Source organism: Malurus melanocephalus, unplaced genomic scaffold, assembly GCF_030028575.1.
Source record: "Malurus melanocephalus ecotype Western Australia unplaced genomic scaffold, MMel_1.1 scaffold_167, whole genome shotgun sequence".
Classification (NCBI taxonomy): Eukaryota; Metazoa; Chordata; class Aves; order Passeriformes; family Maluridae; genus Malurus; species Malurus melanocephalus.
In genome coordinates, this window is record NW_026623399.1 from 385,314 (window position 1) to 402,597 (window position 17,284).

The following is a 17,284-nucleotide window of genomic DNA, read 5'->3' on the forward strand; positions in this document are numbered from 1 at the left end:
TAAAATTCCTTTGCTTCATTATTTGTTGCTGATGAAATTTGAGCGAGGAGGACGATGTGGATTCACAGTTTCTCCTTCCYCCCATCACCACAGCTCTGACTGCTCGGTCCTGACCTCTCCCTTCGTGGGAACAGAGAGGCCGATGTAGCCCATGGTGAACAATCTGGCCACTAAAGTAAAAATGTGCATCTGTCAGTAATTAATTGAAGCCAAATTTAATTACAAATCAGGGAAAAAAATAGTACCACACACACTTAATAAAATTCAAGAAGCTTCAGTGTTGTTGCCTAAAAAGCAAAGCAGTCCAAACTGAAAGACCCCTCTCAAAAGTCTGCACTGTGMGAGTCTCTTTCAAGCTTATTTCTTGATGTTAAATAGAAAATTAGTTTTGATTCACTGTTTTCATATCATTTTTGATATCTTTTTTGAGTTAAAGGTGATTGAAATAGTGGTGTTTGAGACTGGTTCTTAATCAATTCTGTTAGCTGAGAATCTGGCCTGAAATTTTGAGATTTGCTTCCATTGCATAAATACACTCATCAGTTTGTGTAAGGAGGAATTGAGAGTGAACCCCAATAATTTKCMAATTWAAAAAAAAAAWGCATTTATGTGACTTCTTGAATTTTTGAAATTGTGTATTTTAAAATAAAAATATATAAAAAKAAAAGATTGGCAGTATGAGTTGAAACCAAGCTATTCCTTCCTGCTGTATTTTAGCATATGAGGCAACTCCCAAATCCTAAATATTGAACTGGTAGAGCCATGAATATTTATCACTGTGTGCTGTATGTACATATAGCAATTACAGCAAGAGGAAAAAAATATTTTTCTTTACAATTAATATTTGTAAACGTTTATGAAAGTACATAGAAATAAATAAGACAAACACATGGCCTAATTAAGATGAAAGGCATGACAACCCTTGTGATTTGTTCTGAAAAATAAAGACCATTAAAATAGTAAGACTTAATTATTTCTGTAAACATTGCAAATTATCTTTATCTACAAAAACCTTAATTTATGAGTTAAAATATCTATAAGCATTTTTTGACATTTGTACATTCCATGTCAAAAAATTATTGTTAATTTATTATTTATTATACTGTCTACTGTCACATATTACCACTTATTAGTATTTATTGTTCAGAAATTCAGCRTCGTCTATTGTGTAATGGGAAAAGGAAAAGCATTTTATATGTGCTTGTAATTTGTGTATTCTTGGGCTAGTGATAAAAATGCAACTTCTGTAAGTTGATCATATAAAAATGTGTGTAATAACAAACAAAAATAACCGGCCTGTTAAACATTGCAGGCATTAATGCTATTTCATTCGCAGTTTACATTTGAAAGATACCTTAAAGCCAAATCCATGGACTTGGCTAATTGCTGGGTTGAAATCAAGGAAAACTTTGTGGTGGAGGAGCCAAAGGCACCRGGTTTGATCAGGGGGAGCTTGGAGCCTCCATCGTCCTTGGAGCTCTTGTTTCTCCAGGTGGGTGTGTCAGTGGKCAGAGCTCTTGGCTGGTGGTGCAATCCAGAAACAGAATCACTCCATGGTTTGGGCTGAAAGGGACCTTAAAGCTCATCCCATTCCACCCCTGCCATGGGCAGGGACACCTTCCATTGTCCCAGGCTGCTCCAAATCCCATCCAACCTGGCTTTGGGCACCTTCAGGATGCCCAGACAAAGCTTCTGTGGGCACCCTGTGCCAGGGCATCACTCGTTCAATCAGTGCTGTCTACTGAAAAGTATTTTTTAATACCCATTTTCTCTAAAAGGCTCACATTTGTAGCCATATCCAAATTTTAGTCTGTTTTATTGTAAAACTGCTCCTGGAGGAGGAAGAGTGCTCGTAGCTCTTTTCTGGACTGCCAGATCTTGAATCATAAGCTCRTTTTACTGTGAATGTGGTTGTTATGCAGCAGAGAATTATGGCTTTGGATTTCATTTGCAGAGCAGCAAAGTCCCTGCTGCTGGTGCAGGATTGTATCCTACAGCAATCCCCCTTTTTCGGGGAGACCTGGGTTACCTGTGGTCAATATTTGTATTGCCATACAAATATTGAACACATTTCTCTGTCCTTTGTGCTGGCAGAGCTTCTGCCACACTGAGGGAACATTCCCCTACAAATCAGGTGCTGTTATAAACTCGCTTTGTTCTATAAGCCTGGTGGATTGGAGAGTTCAGCTTCCATATCCATAGATACATAAATATGCCCTGTGTGGTCTCCCAAGGGGAAGGCAAAATGTGTTTTTAGTTAAGTTGCATGGGAATTTAATTGAAAGATTTAGGGCAATGCCATAAAAGAGTAAATCATGGCTGCGTGACACAAAGAAGATTTATAAAGCTAAATAAAAATACTTTAGCACCTTCACTATTATAATTTGCTTGATATAAGTGGAAACCTGTATTAGTCATTTTGTCTGCTGGTAATTTAAAAAAAAAAAGAAAAAAGGCTTTTATATTTTACTGATTTCCAGTCCTTTGGGGTGAAATAATGGGGAAGACAGTAGCAAAGGGCAGAGAATTCTGTGGATGTGTCACGTCTCTGAACCTGCAAGCACCCTCAGCTTCCTTCCCAGGAATATTTATATTAGTTCAGCACATGCTCAACTAATTTCACACAAGTAGCTCCTCGGAAGGACTGTGAACTGATTCAGATGAGGCAYAAGCGTGGCTTTAGACTGCAGCCTGTGTGTGCATGGTGGCCCTGAAATTTGGCCAGTCTCCAAGGCAGCGGGGCCACTGCACGTGGGATGGTCCTGCTCWGCACAAGAAGGTCACTTGTCACACAGCAAAATGCTCGGGGATGTTTCAGRGAGGAGAGCTGGGGCAGAGCTTTAGGAATGTGACCTTCAGCRCAGGTTTAGTGAGGATTCACACACTGTGTTTATTGGAGAACACTGTATATATTAAATGCTGCAGCGTTGATAGGTCTGGATAAGGACACCATAATAGCGGTTGAATTGTAGGGGGTTTTGCGAGATGGTAAGTTAATGATGTAGCTGTTAATTTGAATTTAGCAGACGTTTTAAATATAGGTTTCTCTTACAGAGACAAAAGTTGCAATTTAAAGCTCTTTGGTGGTCTAAAAACAGCTTAATTCTCTAGTAGCATGGTAATAAGTACTAATCCAGCTTATACAGTGATTGTAGTATGTCATGTTTGTGAAAGATTGCCTAACTCTGCTTTCTCTGGGTTTTATGTTAATTTTTTTAAATTAAACATAAAACCTTATAACATCTTTATGCTGAGATAAACTGTTCAATTTAACTTGTGCTCAAGCAGCAGCTGTCAGGAATTATCATGTTTTGAGCGTTCTTGCCATCACCTTGTGTCTCTACCTCCCGGATACACTCTGTGGGATGATAAAGCTCACCTTGTTAGGATTTATTACTTAAATAATAACCCGAGGTAAAATGAAAGTTGATGTCACACGGAATGACAACTGACATATATTTATGTCGCACGTTCCATTATAATAAACTTTCCTTTCTTCCCCTTGTAATAGGTGTTAAATGGAAATACTCTCCAGCATATCCTCCAGTGCCCTGCGTGAGTCCATTAGCCACGAACGWGGCTGCTCTGTGGGCATGTTCATGGGGACTCGTGCTGTCAGGTGTTATTTAAGCTTGTAAAGCCAGGGAAATTGGTTAGTGCTGGTAGTTAGCAGCTTCTATGCCAGTCAAGAAACAGCCACGAGAGCCTCTCAGAGTCGGGATAGATTCTGGAGCTGCTGGTTTTATTTTTATTTTTTTTTTCTGTGCTGTAAGAGGCATAGGCAATGTCATTTCAGGCTTTAAATCTGAAATTGCTAGCCATCACCACAGTTTTCTCTTGACACCAAGTTCATTGTGCTGAGCTGGGCAGGGATAAGCGATCTGCTTGTTAATTGAGTCTTATCACTTTCTATTTACAGGAGAAAATTTAGGTCTACCTCTTGCAAGCTTTCCAAGTTTTCAGCCTTTGTTGCCATGYTAGAAGCCAGGCTCCAGCGTGCTCTAATGATGCTATTGAAGTGCTCCAGTTTGCCTAAGCCAATACTGCAGACACTGTTTTCTTTGCCTGTGGCTATAACCATCTTTTTTTTTTTTGTCTTCTCCTAATTATCCCATTGTTGGTCTGAGCAAGTTTAGATGCTTCAGAGTGAAATGGTTTTGTCCAAGCTTAATTCTTGGATCTCTTCTCATTGTGCTCCCTGCTGCCCTTTTCTTTCCATTCAGCATGTTAACTTTGGCACCTTCACTGTCTCCACTTCCACTCTCTCTCTGTGCTGCTTCCTGTGGTTTCAGTCCTAATGTGCTTTCTCTTTTTCCCCCTCTCTTCTTTAAACTCAGCAAGTTCATCAATACARTCCTGTATCAGTTCAGTTTTCTTCCCTAATTCAGGGCAGAAAAGAATTTCCTGAAAAATCCGTAAAGGAAAAAATAAACCGTAATGCAATCCAGAAATGGAGTTCTATAATGGTTTGAGGTGGAAGGGACCTTAAAACTCATTTTTTTCTAATCCCCTGCCATGTCAGGGACACCTTCCACTATCCCAAGTTGCTCCAAGCCCTGTCCAGCCTGGCCTTGGACACTTCCAGGGATTTTGGGGCAGCCACAGCTTCTCTGGGCACCCTGTGCCAGGGCCTCCCCACCCTCCCAGGGAAAAATGTCTTCCTTTATCTAATGTCAATGATCCTTTTTCAGTATGAAGCCATCCCCCCTGTCCTGTCAATAGCCAAATTTTTTCCAAGCAGCCGTTTAATCCCATTTTTGTCGGTTTTGGGATATGTTTTCCCCAGTTTACATTTTTCTTTGTCACTCTAGTGCTGAGCTTGCCGCCGTCCCTGAGCAGGGATTTCACATCGCCCCAGGAAGCTTTTCCTGCTCTGCTTTGAGCCTGGCACCCAGGTCATTATGAGGTCCAGAGGTCGTTACTCATGGTGACAAATAAGTAATGGCTTACCTAAAACTATTTTTTCCTCCTAGTATGGCTCRTAATAAACCTGAGCTCATACCTTAATTGGCATTCTGTGTGACAGGCCCTTTAGAACCATCAAATATTTGATGAACAAGGCAATAACAGTCATCTCTTACTTTGGTAAGCCTTTCAGATCAGCATTGACTCAGGTTGATGAAGATGGATGCAGGATCTGTGCCCTAGGAAGTGTTTGTTCTGTAGAYACAGGTTATCTGAGAAGGGTGTAAGTTAGCAGAGATATGATATATATGATCTAGATGGATGTTTGGGGAAGTTCATGAGTCTTGAGGTTGACAGCCAGAATCAGAAGTTTATCATATCAGTGATGTCAGTTTGGCAGTAATCTTGAACACAAAGTTCATGTAAAAATAGGAAGAATAGTAATAAAAATGTAAAAAAAAAAAACCAACTTTGAAAAAAATAGCTAATACTTTAAAAGAATAAAATATTGTATAAATCAGTTGTGAATCTGAACCACTAAAATGGTGGATAGCAAAAGAAAATTCAGAAACAGGCTGTGTGAAAAAGTAGTTTATTAAACTTAATGTTCTATGTGCAAGAAATACCTGATCTCAGTTTTTTTTTTTTTAATCCCTTCTGCTAAGAAATATGGAACACAAATATCTGAGGCTCTGCAGCTCTCTGCAGGTTCAGGAGATTCACAGTGCTAGCCAGGGTCCAGGAGATGCTCACAAGCTTTTGGTGAAATGCAGGCAAATCTGCCACTGGTTACAGTAGGGTCAGGATTTTATATTACAAATTTAAATACATTCATTTTCTGATAGCCTGGGAAGTTACACAAGGCTAAGATAGCAGCTTGTTAGTGTTGTTTGTGCCTACTTTATCTAATTGAGGGATGTGTGCAGTGTTGTGGACTGTGGAATAGCAGGAGTGCAGCGGCAGGACTGGGGTGCAAGGGTAGAAACAACATTTCATTACAGAGGCTACCTAATAAAAATGTGAAAATAAAACAGAAAAAGGGTGGGAAAGAAAAAAAAAAGCAGACCATACTAGATAAGTGCACTGCATAAATCAAAAGGGTTTATGTCATAACATGAACATGTGCCATTCCTGCTCATATATTGAATTTCAGTAGTCGGTTGCATAAAGAAGTAAAGTGTAATGAAACTGGCAAGCAAAGTATTCCCTAGTCAGCCTTATCTTTGTTCCATTTGTCCTTCAGATACAGCTTTTCTTGCCTTTTTCAATAAAATCCATCCAGCTTTTTTTTTTTTTTTTTTTTATTTTGCATCTCTCTGTAACTGAGCTGGGAAGACCAATGAGATTCGGTGCTTTTCTAGTTGGGTTCTTAGCAGCTGCTTTTTAAGAGATCAAAACTTTGAATGCTGCTACATGGTATTAAGGCTTAGCTATTGATGTGTCCCTATAGGGGTTATGTTTTTCTTGGGATGGGGGAGTGGGGAGCAGGGGAAGGGGTGACCCCTGCGAGCGTGCTCACCCACAGTAAACACTGCTCTCCTTGTTTTCCAGGATCCTCTTTGCAAGCTCAGTGCTTAACCTGGCTGAACTCGCTGCCCTCCGCCCTGACCTTGGCAAATTGAAAAAGGTCCTCTACTTCCATGAGAACCAATTGGCATATCCTGTCCAGAAATGCCAGGAAAGGGATTTTCARTATGGATACAACCAGGTTCTTTCATGGTAGGTGTTGCTCACACTGCTTCTCGTTGCTTAAGGTGTCCTTCTGTCTGCAGCATTATGACCCCGAGGAGTCCTTCTCCATATACTTAATATTAATTATTGAAAATTTTATTTTGTATCAATTATTTTTTGTGTTAATTATTTTGTATTAATATTTTACAAGACCACGTAGTGACAGGAAAAGGGGTGTTCACTTCAAACTGAAAGAGAGTAGGTTCAGATTGAATATAATGAAGGAATTCTTCCTTGTGAGGGTGGTGAGACCCTGACACAGGTTGTCCAGAGAAGCTGAGGCTGCTCTCATTCCTGGAAGTGTCCAAGGCCAGGYTGGACAAGGCTTGGAGCAGCTTGGGATAGTGGAAAAGGATGATCTTTAAGGCCYCTTCCAACCCGAACCATTCTGTGATTCTATAAACAATGACTCTGTAGCAAACTGAGCTACCAGCAGAGTCCTGGGGAGAGCTTGATAACATCAGTGTGGCTGAACCACTCTGCTCTAAAAAATCTCCTCCATTTATTGTATAAAATCCACCTGGGCTGCCATGCTGTACCCATTGTTGGTGGGATTTTTGACCTGTGCTTTGGCTGAAAGTGATGCTTTGTTTCATGGTTGCTTCACAAAGCTGCAGCTACTCAGCTCGTGCTTGGCCATAGCTTTTATTGCATCCAGCTGAAATTATGGAGAGGGTTTTAGGGAAATAAACAGAAATTAAAATGTACTGCAGCACTTTTCATGTGAAGAGAGGGCAGTAAACATACCAGATAAATCCTTATATTTCTTTCATCTTGTATTCAGAAATTGTGCAGTGCTAAAATACCCAGACGTTTTAAAGGCTGCGGTCCTTTATTGTTGCTAAAAACAAATGTATTTCTCGAATCTGAGTTAATGAAAGAAGTTAATAACAGCACCACTGAAAAGCTTTGTGGTTAGGCACTGTGCAGACCTAAGTGAAACAGCAAAACTCACTTGTTTTAAATGGAAATAAATTCATTTCCATGATCTTCCTCACCTCTCTCTTGCTAGAAGAATTATTAAGAATAGGGCTTGGGCATTTTAAGGTGCAACTTAAGCTTTTGCATCTTTATAATCCAAGGCAGTTGATGTTGAAATTTCTCAATTAATGATCTGTGTATGCTCTGGCCATTCTGCAGCTGCCTCTGCCACAGTGTTTGCARCATGTTTCACTTACTGAGCTGTGAAGATGGGAAAATGAAGTGAAAAGATCTTTTGAAAACAGTAGCAGCCATTTTCAGATATTCTAACAAAAAGAAGTGTTTTCTGGCACTGGGAAAGGAATGTATTTTTTGTATATATATTTTGATATATTGTGGCAGTAATTTTTCCTACATCTGTTGTAAACTGACAAGCATTTATCCTGAAAATATGCATTTTAAGTATATTCTTAGCTTAAAAAAAAAAAAAAAAAATTACAGATCAGAGAATTGTGGAATGGTTTGGGTTGGAAGGGACCTTAAAGACCATCCTATCCCACCCCTTGCCATGGGCAGGGACACCTTCCACTATCCCAGGCTGCTCCAAGCCCTGTCCAACCCAGCCTTGGACACTTCCAGGGATCCAGGGTCAATGGATGCTCCATTCTGTCCCCTTCAGTCTCCACTGTCTTCTTCATGTAGTTACATAATATTAATTTCCCATTTCTGTTCTGCTGAAACCCCAATTTAACAGAAAATAGAAGCCATCTCTGTATTATTCTTCACACTCCAGTGGTGAACTGCAAAGACGTGCCATCTTCTCATCTTCTAGATATGTTATAAATGGGGAAAATGTACCTTTCCAGTTTTACATAGAGGTTTTGGTGACAAAATTAGAGCATTTTGAACCTTCAGGTTGGTGCTTGGGATCATTAAAAATACAGAATCCTGCTTTTTGTACCTGATGTTTCTGAAGAGTTCATCTTTCRAATTTGCCCCTGGTTTGCAGAGCCTGCAGGAAAGAGGGCAGATAAGATTTCATTCACAAGAGAAGCTGGGATGGTGTTGTTGGAGCCTTTTGCRCGTGTCAGAGAGCAGCAAAGAAACGTGTCAGGATCCTGCCTCATGTCATCTGTAAATCAGTGCAGAAAAGATGACTTCTGTACAAAACTGAGGCCACCAATGGGTTAAAAACCACAGGTGGGGAAGAGGGTGGGATGCCAGAAATCATTTCAGCTCCTGCAGCCTGCTTGAAAAGGATTATTTCTCTCTAATGTTGGGTTTTTTTTTTTTGCTTTTCCTGCTGACTCCTGCTGCTTTGGTGAGCAGTGTCAGTTCTCTTTCTTGACCAGACAGCAGAAAGATGCAGAGAGGATGAATGACAGCCTCTCACCTCAAATATACTTTTTACCAGCCCTGTGACTTATGAACACATGTCCTCAATGTATCTTCTGACCTGTAGGTCTGTATTACAATATATAACATATTGAGAAAACCAACTGGCCATAAAGCATTTCTTACCTCAGCTAGTGTTGTGTGTATTGGTGTAACTCAGGTTGTGGCAGCACTGCCAGGATAAGTTTCCAAATACTTCAGGTTTTTTATCACTGCTTATTTTCTCCAGGCTGAACTCTAAGTGGAGAAATAATACCTACATTATCATTGATGCATCTTCAAATTATTGATCTGATTGATTTTAAAATACAGCTGTAGGGATAAAACAATAAATTTACATGCCATTTTGTTTTCAGACTTTTTTTGGGGAGGGCTATTTTATTTTTATATATAATGAATATACTCTTAGGATATGTCTGCCTATGTTGAAATAACATTGCATTTCTTTAGTGTCCTSCTGCCTGACACACAGTTAAAGGTGGGTTGACCAAAGGTAAGTTGTCCTTCAATAAAAAGATTTTTTTTTTTTTTTTCAGAAAGGAAAGAAAAGAAAGGAATTTTCATTTTCTTCCAGCTTTAATTCTGCCAAAGTCAGATTATAGTGGGCCTTATCTGTTTATAATGCTTCTAAGAGATGATGACAGTAATACTATACTTATCATTTTATGAATAAAACTCCACAGATAGAATAGGGTGTGCTTCTTTAGATTAACAATACTAATTTATTTTTAGTTAAAAAAGGTTAAACATCTTTTCAAAGGGTGAATTGAGAGAAATTAAGACATTTCTGATTAAGGTACATATGCTGCTCTTAATTCACGTGAAAAGGCTGATTTTAATTAGCATCCACTTGCACCTTTTGCCTGTTGATGAGAATATGTATCCTATTCCCACTGTCTGTAGAAAAATTCTGTTCCTTTTGTGGCAGCAATATGTTCATTAATCTTCACTGCTTTTTACAGTTTGGTTGCTGATGTTGTGGTGTTCAACTCTGCTTTTAATATGGAATCCTTTCTCAAATCCATTGGAAAATWTATGAAGCTGATTCCTGACCACAGACCTAAGGATTTGGAAAAAATAATCAGACCGAAGTGCCAAGTTCTTTATTTTCCAGTCAGGTTTCCTGATGTGAGCAGGTCAGTACATTTTCCACGTCATAAATTGCCTCCAGCCTGTCAAAACTCTGTATTTATGGTGACGTTCTAACTAATCAGCTAAAGCATCGTTAATGAATGAGTTTGATAATATGCAAAATCCCCTAATTGATAAATGTATTTCAATAATCAGAGGCTATYGAGGCAGCCGAGCCTGTCCTTAGTGCCTGTCGTGCAAACTCACATCGTGTTGCAGTGAGATTTTATTCCCTTTTCCCTTCCCTATGTTTTTTATGGTTTTCCAGGTAGGCAGGAGTGTTCCTGTGCAGGGAGCAGCCGTGCAGATGTTGGCATTTGCTGCAGCAGGAGTTGCTCTTCTTTCCTCCTCGGTTACTCTGAAGGACGTTTTTTATTGCCCTCGTTTCAGAGCCCGTCTTGAAATTAGCAGTGGGTTATGTGGCTCAAAGGGAACATTCACAGGATCCTTTTCACTTTTGATTAAACCTGGCACAATTGTTTTTCCTGTTATAAGGGACTCTCCTCCCACYGAACAGGAACTTTGCTTCAGTGGGACCGGCACTAAATAGAGTGTGATTCTGCAATTTGATTATACTCTTAAAACCAACACCATGCTGGGTACATTTTTTTGCTGAAATASGGATGGGAAGCACTGCAATGACTTTGCAAGAGCCAACTTTTGATCTGATAATAAGTTCTGGCCACACTTGAGATCTTTGTCCCTGACCAGCCTGTACTTAGAGTTATTTCRAAGGCTAAATATACATGTGTGGTAGTTTGAGGTAGAGAAATTTTTAGTGCAGGAGCTGAGGTCATGCACTCACTGATGTACTCAAACTGCAAGGTTTGAGTTTCAGTGTCTTGGAGCACTTCACATTCTAAAGTACTGATGCAAATCATTTAACAATCACCGCCTAAAGTTAAATCTTTCAACCTCTATTTTTGACAAGTGGGTTAGAATCCTCCAGTGTTCCTCAGGGACGTGGCTGCCTGGATGGCAGCACAGTTCAGTACCTGTGTATCTTTGAGGATCTGCTATTCCTTTTTGGAGCACAGGGAATGCTGTGGGTGCTCAGCATATTTGACATGGAGCCAATTCCAAAGGCTCTCGTGGTTTTGGCATACCTTAGGAAGTCATGTGGCCCAGGCCTRGTTTTGGAGATGAAGTTATGATAACCCTGTCTCATATGTTAAATCAGCTCTTTGGGACTTGTCAGCCCTGGCAGATGGGGTCAGACAAGATCTGACAAATTAGGCTGAAGTCATCACACACTCAGCATTCATTTGTCCAAAGCAGGAGGTGCTTAGGTGGGTAAAATCAGCATCCTGCTACTCAAACTGGTACAGCAGGAAGATCTCACATCTCACTGTGTGCTCTTTTAGAGTCCTGCTCTCATGTTTAATCCCATCTCACAAAGCAGAGCACCTTTCCCGTTTTTATTGTGGTTGCTGCACTTGAAATCATATCAAAAACCTCTTTTCAGCAGTGACGAACAAAATTAGGATGTTTATAAACAACTSTGTGACTGTAAAACTTTCACAGAGAGGAGTTAGAAACAAAGATTAATATCATCTCTGTTATATCTACTATATATTTTATTCAACAGCTAATTCTAGATGTAAGATCTGGAGTGGTTAGACAAAGTCCAATATCAAGACAGGGAAAAAAAGGAGAAAAAAGGGCTGCTTCTTCCTAGCTCTGAAGTTCTTTGGGCTTTGACCTTCAGCTGCAGCCAATATTTGCTATTTCTTTCCATGTTTTACATAAAGTTGAATGCACCTGTGGCAATTCAAAGCTGGTTTTTTAATTTAGATTGTATTAGTATAGTGACTGAATGGAGATTGAGGAGAAAAAGGTTAAGAAAAATTGTGGCCAAGCTAAAATTTATAAAGCAAGCTCTTAGCCCAGAGTGTTTTTCAAGTTATTTTCAAATGGTAATTTGCTTTATCCAAACCAAACTCATACAGTGTAAGTAAGTGATTATTTGCATGACTGACAATCATTTCAGTGCCTGCAGTCTTTTTAAAATGCATAATTTTGCTGAGATGTTGGGAAAATATTTAAAAATTCTGAAGGCAAAATAACCAGGCTGGGTTTTTCATTTTTTCATTTTGACCTCTTTTATTTTGCGTGTGAATGTCTCAGGGTGTGTTTGTGTCTGAAACATAATCTACATTTGGATTGGGGAGAGAGAGGTGATCTGAGAAATCATCCTCACGCATGTGATGGGGAGCTTTTTAAGATTATTTTAGATTAATATTGCAGTTGTAGGGCAAAATAAAATATATCTGGCGCTTGATCAAAACCAGTGTAATGAAGGATCATGTCAGCAGAGTTAATCCTGTAAAATATCTACCTTTTAATGTAATTACTGTAGGTGATGGGCACAAACARCACAAGCAGCATAGTAAATGATGACTTAAGAGGGGAGGTATAATGATGAAGGATATCCTAGGAAACACTTGTGGGTACTCTTAGAGGCACCACTGTAATGTGTAATGTGTATTTAAATGTTTCAAATGGGCCTCTAACCATGGCTATTTTACTTCTGAGAAGAAGTTATTGATGCTTTTTAATAAAGTATCTTTTTTCTAATAAATAYGTGTCATTAAGGACCCGTGTTGGTGTTCCCAGAGCAAACCCACCAGACTGTGGTCCTTATCTGACAATGAGAAGAGATGAAAGGATTTGRGGATTTGACAGAATAAGGTATTTACTGACCTAATCCTCCTGTTTTCTGTTTCTGACAATGACTGGCTTCCATATCACATCCTRTGGTGCCACGGCTACTCCGTACATACCCACCCCGTGTGATTTCTGACTTGAATTCTGCTCTTTGTACATTCTAATGAAGTGTACGATGTAGGCATAAATATCAGAGTATTTCTGAGCTTGGAGACAAAAAAACCCCTCTGAGTTAAGGCTGACCCTTCACAATTCATTGGTAATGCAAGGGATGGAGACCAATGGCTGATCTTCTGCCAGATGTGCTGTGTATCAGACTGGGCTTTTATAGCATAGTGAATTAAATACATCATAATTCACACTTATGTGGCCATTGATTTAATAATAATATATTTCCTAGTGTAATGTATATAAAATACTTTGGTTTTTCACTGTACAGTCGATAGAATATGTTTTTATATGATCTGTTTCCACTTTTGCACWGTAAATTGATGGTCTAGGAAGCCARTTCCCTTTTGACAGATGTTGTCTTTGGTGCTTACTTCTCCACATGCCAACAGAGCCCTCTGGAAAGCTTCTGCAAGGTCTTTGTTGGTATTTGGATATCCATTGGACMATTATCCTGGTCTAGTGGAAGGTATCTCTGCCTGTGGCAGAACTGGATRATCTTTGAGGTCTCTTCCAACCCAAACCATTCCATGATTYTATGATTTTATACTAATTGTCCCAGCCCATCATTGCCTGCATTGTCAGTGGCAGTTTGCAAAGCAGGGTCAGATTGGGTACTCCTTGGRATTCATTCCAATGAAAATTATAATTTAGATTTTGGTTATTATTACTATTCCTCTGATTGTAGTATATCTTTATTGTTATCACAATGTGGTAGGAAAGGAAGATGTCTTTATAAGCAAGAATGAAGTAACATTCCTAAGAGCTCAGAATTCACATTGGATTAAGGTGGAATAATATAAAAGAATCATGAGATAATGAGGATTACAGCAGAAAATAGAAACAGCTTTTTAAGGGGTGAAACTTGTTAGTGAGTGTCTTGTGCTRTCTGTATTACACATTTTGGAGTATTATTAAAGATTTTAGACTTCATCTGCTTTTATAACTTAGTACAGTTAACAGGATATTTTCAAGCATTTTTGCTTATATTTTTTTAGCTATAGTATAGAGAGAGGCAGAATTGGCCAATTTAGAGAATATTTTAGGGCTAGTCAAGGGAGTTCATGAGTAAAGCAGAAGTTTTTAAAAGATGCTGACAGTATCTCTTGTGCTTAAACGTGTGGGGGAGCCTGTATTGGAGAAATAAAAAAAAATAATTGCATCACTTGGACCAGGTTTACAGGGCTGAAATTAACTGGAAAAATGCAGATGTCAATGAGCAAGGAGGGACTTGAATTCACAGGAGCCCAAAGCTATGGATGGGCACTGGGGACATGTCKGCGTCGCAGGGAAAGATGCTCAACMRTGGTACCCACWTGAGCAGTAGTGAACTGTCTTRTATCTGGGAAGCASTAGATAACTTAGAAGARCAGTTTTTGGCTAATTAGCCTTCCAGTGAAATGGGATGTTTTATCTTAAGTGGAGTGCTAATGACAATGACTCTGGTACTGGGGACAAAGACTGCCTTTGGTGGGGGCTCGGGTATCTCTGCGGTGCCACCACCAAAGGCACTCAGTATCCCCTCTCCGGTGGCACAGGCTTGCTGCCACCACACTTTATGGGTAATTAGCATAATTAGAAAGTGCCAATAGACTGCTCCTACCTTGGGGCTTGCTGCTGAAGAGCTGGGTGATGGAAATTGCTCCCCAGAATGTCTTTCCTCCACCTGCCGCGAGCGGGGTTTAAGGATCGGTGTTGGTGTGCTGAGAGTTCTGCAACGAGCACGAGGGATGCTCTCAGGATCTGGGACACGGCCCCTATTGGGAGGAAAGTGCAGTGTGGGCTCAAAAAAACATAAAATGGAGTCTTTCCATTGTGGGGCTGTTGGTAGTGGGGTGGTTCCTCTTCCCCCTCTTGCTCTGCAGCAAGGCTTGGGTGCTTCAGTGAAGGATACCTTCATGTGCAGTGTGTTTTGTCACACAATCCTTCCTCCACACATTCATTGTRTGCTGTCGTGGGTGATGCAGGAGTTTCCATTCTCCCTCTGGATCATGGAARAGCTGTTTTCCCAGCCTTAGAACATGCCAGTTTTATCTCCAAAATATTTATCCTCAGACTACTCCAGCAGCATCAGTCCAAGAACGCCCTCCTAGAGAAGGGCCTGGCTGAAGAGYCTGCTGGGATGCATTCATTCTGCAAAACTTGCTAAAAAGTAATTTCTTTTTATCTATTCAGGGACAAAAATAGTTTTACTGACTCTCTTTTATCTGTCGTATAGGTATTCCACTAAACACTATCATAATAACCATTTAGGCTCACAATAGCTCACAAGGATACTTAAGCAGAATTCTCTGTGCAACCCACTTTTTTATTATGTTGGGTACTGCTCATGTTGCATACAACACATTCCCATAAAACTTGCTTTTTGTATTTACAGAGAAATTTCTCTGGAGAGTTAAGGTCTTGTAAAACATTCTTGTTCTACAGCGTGAACGAATTATCATACTCTGGGGAATTAAAAGTGAAGTGTACTGAAGAAAAGAATTTTTTCATTAAAATGCAGTTTATATTGATAAAACAGATTACTAGCATTTGATGAAATGTGAAACTTGGATCTACCCATATCGCTAAATCACCAGTAGGTTTATTTTGGCAAGAAGAATAGTATGTAATGTATATCAGGACCAATCGTTACACAGTACCTGTTAGTTTTGTATCAGATTAAATTGTCTTTCACTAAAGTACTTGGAAAAAACCCTACTATATCTGTATCTTGAAGTAGCAGAATGTGGTAACCAAGAATATTAGAAAATAAAAGCTGTCGTGTTATCAGTTTTGGCACAGTCATTTATCAATCAGTATTTTAAACATTGACAAGTGGTAATTTAATAGGGAATGACCCTGTTGGCAGGAAGTTCTAATGACAGATGATGCAAACTCATTTATCACTATGGGGCTGTGCTGGCTTCTTACCTTTCTCAGTATCACAGCTCATATTTTCCAAGTCTGGGATGTGAGAAGCCACAAAGGGCAAAACCTGTGGCACTGAGCCTATAACCACTCCCATCTAATCTGATTAACCCCTTAGCTGCAAATTTCTCTGCAGCAGAGCTGGTAAAAGCTGCGAGTTCTCCTWCTGATTTAAATACCGTTTGCTTTTAAGGAGGATTTTCCATAATACTTTCCCATAGGCAGCTTTTTCAGAAATATTTGAGTTGTGTCACTTTGAATACAAAGTTGAGACGTGCCGGTGCTTGGCTTTCAAAAACAAACCACATCCTAATAATTAATAGCACATTTCATTAGCAGGCATTAAAAATATTGCATGCRGTGCCCTATACAATGGGCAGCTATTATTATTATTATCATTACTACTCGAGAAGGAAATTGATGCATTCAGAGGTTTAATTGATTCGTGCATATTCATGTGGGAAGTCAGTGGTAGAGTCACGACTGGACTGGATTATTATGCACTTCCATGCATAATAATTCCTCTGCAACTTGGGAAGAGAATAGCCTACCTTGCTGTAATAAATGTGGGCATTTGGAGTTGAGGGAYGTCATGGGAGAAGGGATAAAAATGACACCTTCATCAGCAACTGGTATGGATGGTGCTCCTCAGTSTCCTGGGATTCTGTCTGGAATACAGACATTCAACTGTACTTACTCTGAATTAAAACAACAATATAGTTTTACTTCAATATTCACAGTAATAAAAGTTTTGATTGATTTAATATGATTTTGTGTTACCTTTTTAAAAGCATAATAAACAAAAGACCTTGTTGGGGGCTTTCTTCACCTTCCTACCTCAATTTGCTGTTTGTTTTTTTTTCTTTTTCTTTCCCCACAGAGTCATYCTCCTGACTGGTGGGRTTGGGTTAAATATCACCCCTATACAGGATGGTTTAGATAGGAAATRCTTTTAGAGTTTGCATCAAAYTGTTGTCATAAGAATCAGTGAATTTTAATTGGTTAAAATTGTCACAGACTTAACGCTGTGGGGTTTTATATTTTTTATTTTTTTCTTTTATTTGAAGTGGAAAAAGGCTATTGCTTAGTGGAAGGATCCTGCAAAGTACTAATGCCCTCATTTTCCCTGCAGTGAGGGGAAACTGAGGGCTTTTGGTGGGAACACAGCATTAACACGGATAGAAGGAGTTGGCACTAAACTGACTCTGGGTGTCGAGTGATGTTGCTGTGTCCAGGTCCCTTTCAATCCATAGGAAGGTACAGACTTAAATCATTTGCATGTGTGAAAGATGGTTTTTATAGACCAGGCTGTCCCTGCTGGATTTTGCATTTCAAAATACTGCCCTTCAACGTTTGAACAATTCCATATTTTTTTATTATGAAATTCATGAATATTGCATAGAAGTGAAGGTGGATTTTTTTTTTCCTTTTTTTTTTTTTTTTTTTTTTCCTTTTG

The 17,284-nt window shown here is 39.4% G+C and overlaps 1 protein-coding gene across 7 annotated transcripts in view; it reads left to right on the top strand.

The window, feature by feature from the left end:
* Positions 1-17,284, top strand: part of GTDC1 (glycosyltransferase like domain containing 1) — a 161,187-nt gene that overhangs the window by 68,735 nt on the left and 75,168 nt on the right. For 4 of the 7 annotated variants that reach the window (XM_057372235.1, XM_057372234.1, XM_057372236.1 and 1 more), the window contains 3 exons: positions 6,457-6,624; positions 9,915-10,088; positions 12,679-12,774. The exons of 1 other annotated variant lie outside the window; for it this stretch is intronic. In XM_057372235.1, coding sequence (XP_057228218.1) covers positions 6,457-6,624; positions 9,915-10,088; positions 12,679-12,774 — 438 coding nt within the window. The remainder of the gene's footprint in view (positions 1-6,456; positions 6,625-9,914; positions 10,089-12,678; positions 12,775-17,284) is intronic. 2 more of the 7 variants (XM_057372237.1, XM_057372240.1) reach the window with 1 other exon arrangement.